The sequence below is a fragment of the Aegilops tauschii genome, chromosome 7 (genome assembly GCF_002575655.3).
Source record: "Aegilops tauschii subsp. strangulata cultivar AL8/78 chromosome 7, Aet v6.0, whole genome shotgun sequence".
NCBI lineage: Eukaryota > Viridiplantae > Streptophyta > Magnoliopsida > Poales > Poaceae > Aegilops > Aegilops tauschii.
Genome location: NC_053041.3, coordinates 33,309,472 through 33,318,695, shown reverse-complemented (window position 1 = coordinate 33,318,695; position 9,224 = coordinate 33,309,472). Strand labels below are relative to the sequence as shown.

The following is a 9,224-nucleotide window of genomic DNA, read 5'->3' as shown; positions in this document are numbered from 1 at the left end:
CGTCGGTACTGCGTTAAGTACAATTCTAAATAATTTAGGGCGCTGATAACGCCCACACGTGTGGTGGGAGCAACACCCTCCCACACAACCTATAATACACAGATTGCGCCACGTCACCGCATGCATGCATGTGGGAATCTTTTTTATTTCCAGTTTTTAAAGTGTTTTATCTCTTAAACGAAAAATCCGATTGAAGATCCGTTTTCACAATCAAATCCATCGTGACGAGATCTTTGAAACTGGATCTCATATCAATATGTTTCGACAACTTTTTTTGGGTTAAAAGTTGCCATGTCTATTGCACATGAATTGACATGGTGTTTACACTGAAATTGCCATGATATGTTTCAGCTATTTTTTCTTCTAGCTTTAAAAGTAATTTTTCCATATTATATAGCGAGGAATTAAGAAACTAGACTTGCATGAACCATAAACTAAAATTGCCATGATACATGCACTAAAAATTGCCATGGTTCATACAAAAGTTAATTTTCATGGTCAAAGTACTGGAATTTCCATGGTCCAAATACTAAAATTGTCATGATCTATAAACAAAAATTTCCACATGGCAACTTTAGTGTAAACACTATTGCCACTACAGTGTAGACATCATGACAACTTTTGGCAAAAAGAAAATCGTTGAAACATATCAACATGTGATCTAGTTTTGAAGATCTCGTCGAGACGGATTTAGTGGTGAAAACGGATTTTTATTTGGACTTTTTAATTAGGAGATAAAACATTTTTACGCAGAAGACCAAAAAGAGTCCCGCTGATGTCATCTGTTTTGAGGTGGCAAAATGAATGGAACTTGAGTCGTTTGGGCCATGTTGCTTCGTGCCACACGTGTGGGCTTTATCGTTTGGAATAATTTATACCGCCTTGTGGACCACGAGCATGTCCAGCATAAGTTGCTTGCCACCAAAGACAGCTCATGCCACATGGTTGATGGTTGTTGGCTCCCACAGCTCATGGATCGGAATCGGATACTTATCTTTTTAAGGAAAGCTCACCCTTCATTCATGAGAGCACAACATCTGCCAAGGATTCATAAGAAAATTTACGTACATGGGTTACCAATTTAGGGAGCACATCAGAAATTAACTACAAATCAATTCTAGTTGAATTATTTCTGTGAATGGACAATACATGACTATTGAAAGACTGGTAAAAAATCATGCCAATTCTCGAGCTGGGTATTTGGCAAGTGTTTATACTGAACTTAAGTTTCAAATGCTCATTTGCTGTCTATGAGACAAAAATTCGTTTCATATAGAAACAATAGGACCAGGACTCTATCCAAGGTGTACACGAGGCTCAATATCATCTAACACCAGGTACAAAGACACAGCAAACAACTGAGAAATACCGGATCGTCATGTGCCAGTACATCATGGGTGCTAGCCTCTCGTTTTCTTTTCTTTAATTTGGTTCTCTTAAGATAGTACAATAATTATTTATTGGTTAGTCCCTCCTTTTCGGTTTATAGGGCTCAAATCTAAAATCTCATCAACCAATGCATTTTGTGAGTGGAGGAATGTATCTTGTACTTTACAAAACTACCCAAATTAAACTCATGCATTAATTTAGATTAATTGCAGTGCATGCATGCTTGGTCACTAGATGAGTAGGAACATTTACATGCATTGTTGTGTTTCTTTTTAATTCTTGCATGCAAAAATTTAATGCGCCTCGAAAACTAAAAATGTGATGGAGACGAGTCCTTTAAATTAGAAAAACAAAAAAATTGAAATAAGCCCTATAAACCGAAAAAAAAAGTAGTATTCTACTTGTGGAGCTTGCATCTTGATCGAGGCCCTCTAACATGCGCACGCAACTGCTACGTGGCTCCTTCAATTCCAACAAGAAACTCTCTGGGACCTCTCAAGCTAGCAAGTCAAACTTCGTGGAGAGGCTAGCTAGTGATTAATTAACCCTTCCCGTACGATCGGATCGGATCGGATCAGATCAGATGGGCATGAACTGTCAACCTTGATTCGGTGGTCGGTGATTGATACGCTACGGTCAAATTACGTACCCTCACTCGCTCAGCGCGCTGACGCTGCCTGCGAATTATGCTATAAATAGACGATGCGTGGCCCAGGATCACCACTCATTTGCAATGTTGTTCATGCATTTCTTTTTGCGATGGTTATTCCTATATTGTGTGGACTCAAAAATTGTTTATAAATATAGGTAATGTTTTTTTAACACAATACAGTCGAAGTTGCTCACATACACGAGCATACACTAACCCGTATGAATGCATGTATCACGCGCACGCTATCCCTATGAGCACCTCCAAGAGACCGAGCCTGCATGGCATCTTGAGAGTTTACGAAGTCACCACAGACGCCTAGGAGTCGATGAGAATGCCTCCTCCCGCTGAACAAACATTACAGAAAGCCTGAAATAAATCCAAGAATAATGCGAGCAACAATGTCAAGTTTAGGACTTGAACCCTCATGGGTTGGGGATACAACTATGCTCCTAACCATCCAACCACAGGTTGATTCGCTAAATATAAGTAATGCTTCTATGCCATGAATGCATGCGAATACGTTTGATTCGTATGCTTCTTTTTCGCGTCGTCTGAGTTCTTACTTTCAATCCTTTAATCCTCTTCATTCTCTATTCATTCCCCTTATATTCAATTTATTTCTTTTGAGCGATTTATACTCATCAGTTCATGTTGTTCTATCCATTCCCTGCTTCTCCCCATCCTCTTTGCCATGAATATTCTCTACACTCTTAGTGCCTACCTTTTGTTTTCCTATGATACATGATAGCATCTCTCAAATATCTATCTTTCGATTTGCCAGTTCAATCCTCGTATGATCAAATCTGAAATTTTGGGAAGAATTTAATGCCTTCCTTAAAGAAAAATCTTTTAGAGATTTCTTTCTTCCAACTGCAATGAATTTTCAAACATTTGATTTCATTTTCACTCCCACGGTTGTCGGAACTAGACTACCTTAATCATCGATGAGCCTTGCTCCGGTGCACCCCCCTAACTCAATTTCCTAGGGGTATTCTTGACCCCGCCATATAATTTTTTCTCCGGCCCGCCGCTGCCCATATCCAAGCCCCGTAGCCCATATCCAAGCCCCGTATAACCCGTATGACCCATATGTATGTATACGGTGACATCCCGAAAAAAAAAGGATGACACGACCCCACGACCAGGTAGGACCTACCGACGGCCGATCCATCAATCACGCAGCTCAATCAATCACGCAGCTCCATCATTCACGTAGCTCCTCCATCATTCTGGTGAGGTTCTGTAGGAAATCGGCGGCGGCGATCTTATCGCCGGCGATCTCGTCCGAGAGCGCGCGTGGCACCGTCGTCAACCTCCAGCGCTCGCAGGTACCGAATCCCGTTTCTCCACGTTTGTCTCGCTCGCGGCAACATCAAACGAACTGCCGCTGTTTTCGTCGTAGTGGTTAACCTAGCGGGGCGGGTAACCTAGCTTTCTGGCGGTCCGGGCCATCGCAGATCTTGTTCTGGTAGTGCTGCTCGTCGTGATATACACAGTGATCATGCGGGCTAAAGTGGGTTTCTTCTTTCTAGGGTTAACCTAGCGTCGGTTGTCGTCGGTTGTGTGCACGACGGCTCTGTTATTTGATGCGGCGGCTTACCTAGGTATCCGGCGATCCAAAGTAATCACGACTGGTGCCGTGGACTAGGAATCCGGCGGCGCATGTTATCACGGGTAGCGCTGCTTCTCGCGATCCAAAGTGATCACGTACTGGATTCGTGGGACGTACCTTAACGCCTCTCGGTGTGGAGAGGGGGGAGGATCCATGGGCGATCAGAGGTCGTTGGCGTCGGTTGTGTGCACGGTCTGAACGCCCTCGGTTGGGGCGCTCTCCGGTTGGGGTAGTTTATTTAACATCCGTGATCGTGCGCTAGGTGTTGTATATGTCAGCATTGATAATGTTTGCACATGTGATCATACATATTAATTGTTGTAGGAAATGGCGGACGATGAGTTAACTGATATGATGTATGACATGGAGTTTGGAGAACTGATGAAAGACTGGATAGAAGATTGGTCAGATGATGAAAATTCAGATCGTGGAGATAGGTCAGAGAATGCGAACGTATTGGAAGATCTTAATGTGAGTGGCATTATCATGTTGCAATTTTTTGGTGGCATCCGACAATATTATATTTTGAAAATTTATAGATGGATGAACATGATGATGGTCAGGAAAACAATGAGCATGATGATGGTGTGGAAAACAACTCGGAGATCTCGAATGAAAATTACATTAGTCAGGTATGGAAGTGGAATTTTTTGTTGGCATGCATGCAAATTGAATTAATCCTGGAATATTATATGATAAGTACTTATGTATTTGTGTTATATTTTTCAGCTCATTTCCGAATGTCATAATGCGTACGACTATCATGGTGAATCCGACGCGGAGACAGGCCTTGATGTCGAATCATTAGATGCACCTGATTCTGGGGAGTCGCTGTCGTCGGTCATCATGAGTGAGGTATGTATGTAATCAATGTTGTATGGAAGTAATGTTATACCATAGAAAACTGTTTTCATGGCTATGTTATGATTGTGTAGGTGACAGAAGATGAGGGGAAAAAGAATGTCCAAGATACTGCTAGTGCAGATGATAAGAGGGATATGTTCATGCAGATAATACAAATGACTTTTACGTCTCATGAGGCTGCGTATGATTTCTACAACAGCTATGCTAGAGATAATGGTTTCAGCATTAGAAAGAATAGGGTCAGATATAGCAAATCCGAGTCACGTCATATGCGTTATAGGCTGTTTGTTTGTTCCGGACAAGGAAAACGTGATAGTAGGTTGCTAACCGAGGAAGGACACAGCCGTAGGCTCAGACCCGAGACACGCTGCCACTGCGAAGCGCACCTGACCGTGAAGCTTGACCAAAAGCGTGGGGTTTGGTATGTTGATAGTTTTGAGGACAAGCATAGCCATATCTTGGCAGGACCGGACGATGTACCTTTTCTTTGGTCCCACAGAAAAATCAAAGAGTACCAGAGAGCTGAGATACTGTCCATGGGAGCTGCAGGGATTAGAATTCACGACATGATGGATTCCTTCATCAGCAAACATGTATGGTATGGCGGTGTTGGTTTTACCAGGCGTGAAATATACAACCTTTGCGCCAGGGAGAAGAGGAAGCTGCTTTCAAAAGGTGATGCTGCCACAGTCATAGGCTCATGGCCAGTAGGAAACAGAGGGATCCTAGCTTCTTTTTCGAGTACAAGCTAGACAAGGAAGGACATATGAATAGGATGTTCTGGTGTGACTCCCAGTCTCGTCATGACTATGAGGACTTCGGCGACGTGCTTGTATTTGACAGCACGTACAAGATGAACCAGTATGGTATGCCATTCATACCCTTTGTTGGTCTTAACAATCACCGGAAGACCACTGTTTTTGCTTGTGCCATAGTTTCGGACGAGAACGAAGAGACATATGTGTGGCTGCTGGAGACTTTTTTTAGGTCCATGTGTCAAAAGATGCCGAAGAGTGTTATCACGGACGCCGACGCTGCGATGATCAAGGCAATTCGCCAAGTCTTGCCAGACATGTGGCACCGTATATGTACGTGGCATATAGAAAAAAATATGAAGATTCACCTCAGTCACAAGTCCTTGAAGGAGTTCCAAACTTTTCTGTACTACAGCACGTCCACGTTTGAGGAGAGATGTCACGCATTTTCCAAAAGATGGCAGTCGGAAAAAACAGTAACATGGTTGAGACGGATGTATAAGAAGAGGAGACTGTGGGCCGCGGCTTATCTGACAGAGGGTTTTTGGCTTGGCATGAAAAGCAACCAGAGGAGTGAAAGTCTAAACTCATGCCTCCACCTCCACCTAGACGGTGAAATGACCCTGGTGGATATGATTTTGCACTATGAGAACGCCGTTGTACGTATCCGTGAGAATGAGGCACGAGATGATTGCACGGCCTCACAGAGTTTACCGGTGCCAGTTACTAGCTCGATGGAACTTGAGATAGCTGCTTCTCACGTCTTCACTCCAGCAAACTTCTATATGTTGCAAGCTGATCTTAGGAAAATTGGCGGCATGGAGATTGTAGAAATAAAGCTCGGAGACGGATCACAGCAGTACATCGTGACCTGGAAGAATAACCAGAAGAGCCGTTTTTGGGTGGAGTACACTCCAGTAAATTCCGCGGAAACTATAAGGTGCAGCTGCAGAAGAATGATTCGAAAGGGTCTAGCTTGCAAGCACATATTCCATGTACTGAAGTACTTGAATATATCTAAAATACCAAAGTGTTTAGTTCTTGTGCGGTTCACGAAAGACACAAGGTTGGGACTGCCCGCGAGGCGCACAAGCGATCTGTTGGGATTTGGATGGACTGGAGCAGCTGAAAGAATGAAATATAGCCAGGTCAGTGTGTTGGCTTCAGAAGCTATGCATGCAGCATGCAAACACCCAGCTTTGTGGGATCAGTTACAGGAGAGTTTGAAGACCGTGATAGCTAAGAGCCATGAGTATGATCAGCTAAAGGAAAATTTGAGTAAGAAAACGGTTGATCTTAGTACTTGTGCAATTGAATATGTAGACGATGGTGAAGGCAACATAGTTGAAGTTCAAGATCCTATTAAAGTATCAACGAAAGGTGCAACTAAGGTAGATGAGAACCGCCCTATGTCGAAAAATGGTAGGCCACTTTCGTACGACGAGATCAGAATCAGGTGCGGCGCATGCAAATTGCTAGGGCATACTAAACGCAGCAAGAAATGCAAACTAAATAAGAAGTAAGTTTTTGTACGCATTGTAGGTTATAATTGTTTTTAACTTGCCATTCATTAACTTTTCCTGTTATCATGTGCAGAAGCGTGGTGGGCGAAGAAGAGTAGAACAGTTGCTAGAGTTATGTTAGGATGAATCCAGTGATCTAATAGTGAGGTGTTTACAATGTGTTACCGCATACATGATACATGATATATACTATTGCAAGAGGCCAGGACCTTGAGATAGTGCTTGTAGCATATATGGACTAAACAGGAGGCAGTCACTAGGGACTTTAATCATGGAAAATGGATAGCATTTTAGCCATTGTAATAATGGCATCTTTTGTGTTGTCCACTCTAGTTATATTATATTAGAAAACTAGTCAATACCCGGCATGTTGTTGCGGGAATGTTTTGCAATATATTCATAGAGAAAACGTTACATGTAACATGTATATGTTGTTGCGGGAATCTTTTCTTTGCATGTTGTGGTGGACCTTTCTCCATACATGTTGAATGACGAGGTGGCAAACTTGCATGTTAAGAGAAATAGGTTAGTGGTGGCTAGTTGTTTAGATATAGAAGATGTAATTATGTGTGGTAATAATTAAATTTTTTTCACTCCTTTGGTTCACCACCATTTAGATATAGAAGATACCAGCTCACTTTGGTCAATAGTATAGACTTCGTACCAAAAACCCACCATTTTCCCCTCGTAAAGAAAAGAAAAACCCACCATTTTATGGGTTGTAGTGTAACTCGGGCCGCTTGTCGCGATGACGTGGAGGGGGGTGACGGATGCAGTTAGACGGCGCGACACACGGCCGCTCCCGTTGCCGAGCCCATTTAACAATTTTTATTTTGATTACAGCCCGTTTAAATGGGCCGCGCTGGCCACCTGGTCGGGGCGGTTCTTCCCTCGCGATCTCCACACGTGTTCTATCTATCCACTGCGACCGCTGCCGCCGCCGCCACCGATCCACGTCTTGCCGCCGGTCACGTTACGCCATGGTTTCGTGGAGCGACGAGTCGAGCTCTTCTTCGGACGGCGAATCCGTGACTAGCCTGCAGGTACGCTCCTACTATATAATCTCCAGATAGTGCTAGGCTTAGGGTTAGGGTTCTTCATTTTCGGTCTTTAACGCAGGGCGTTGATTTGTGCATTATCTCTGTTGTTTCGTTTAGCTTCCTACGACTATCCCTTGCTATAAATGGAGTGGCATTGCTCACTATCTGTCTTCTCGTTGTCTGCATCGAGAACCTTGCGTCAGGCTAGTTGCTTTTGATTCCTTGGACACTGGCAGACGTTTTCTTGCCTGTGGTCAGAAGGTATGTTGTTCCGTACTGTAAATATATGTTTACATTACCTCATGCTCGATTTACTTTGCGGTAATCCATTGTTCTGCCCAAAATTGCATACAATTTCAATTAATTTGTGCATTTACAAAGTTCGTATTTATGTTGTCTTTTTTCCGCGGTCTAATATTTGAAGACGTACAAGTAGCATATAGCACTTCTTATCTGAGCTACAGAAAAGATTATGTATTCAAGATCGATACGTGCATACAACAAATGCACGGCTTTTTCTTAGCTTGGTCAACCAAGTCATGACAAAATGGGCGTGCAAGTGAGACAAGTATAAATAAAAATTGAGAATATGATTCGCGCAAAAGGAACTATAAACATGCACAAACAAAAGATTGATTCCTCACTATTGATACAACTGCAACACCATGATCGGCGAAGAGGCTATGAACTACTCCACGCTTCTGGTTAATCTATATGCACTATGTATGCTGCCAAGATAAATAGATGGTGCACATAGTGATCATGACTTGATGCACAACGATGTTGGACCATACTGCTATATTGAGTTGTTTACTGCAACAGAACACATCCTTGAAGGTAAACACCTTTTTTTTTGCATGGACCTATAAAGATACAGTGCAATTTATTTACTGGTGTGGCTCTTCCTAGTTGCGTTGTCGTTTTCCTTTTGTTGGAAACCAAACCTAGTGATTCACTTCTAAATATCCCAAATGGTTTTGATCATGTTTCCATAAATATCAGATGCATCGTAGCTCTTAGTTGTAGATATTTGATGATTCTGCATGATGCAAATAACCAACTTAAAATATTATTTTTAGATAAGAGTATTATGTGCAACAATACGGCCAGAAACAAAAACTATATTACATACACAAAAATTACAAGTCCCGTGCATGGTGTATGAAATCACGTAGAAAAGTCCAAAGAGTTATTTTTTTGTGAGAAAATTTTAATTTGTCATGTCTTTGCTAAAAAGTGCATTAGCACATTTGAGATTGGCTCAAACTTATATAACTATTCACCATACCATTTGTAAAAACACCGATGAATTAATTGTAGACATATGAAGAACCTAAAGCTTGCGAAACTATTTTAATTGGCTATGCAAATCGTTATGATGAAGTATCA

The 9,224-nt window shown here is 42.2% G+C and overlaps 2 protein-coding genes across 2 annotated transcripts; both read left to right on the top strand.

Annotated features, from left to right (window-relative positions):
- Positions 1 to 3,121: 3,121 nt before the first annotated feature.
- LOC141026709 (uncharacterized) lies at positions 3,122 to 5,196 on the top strand. Its single transcript, XM_073503553.1, has 7 exons — positions 3,122 to 3,132; positions 3,288 to 3,369; positions 3,978 to 4,124; positions 4,193 to 4,285; positions 4,383 to 4,508; positions 4,589 to 4,756; positions 5,167 to 5,196. The coding sequence occupies exons 1-7, from the start codon at positions 3,122 to 3,124 to the stop codon at positions 5,194 to 5,196; spliced, it is 657 nt and encodes a 218-aa protein (XP_073359654.1).
- A 21-nt stretch (positions 5,197 to 5,217) lies between these two features.
- LOC141026708 (protein FAR1-RELATED SEQUENCE 5-like) lies at positions 5,218 to 6,795 on the top strand. The gene has a single exon (XM_073503552.1). The coding sequence runs from the start codon at positions 5,218 to 5,220 to the stop codon at positions 6,793 to 6,795; it is 1,578 nt and encodes a 525-aa protein (XP_073359653.1).
- Positions 6,796 to 9,224: the final 2,429 nt, after the last annotated feature.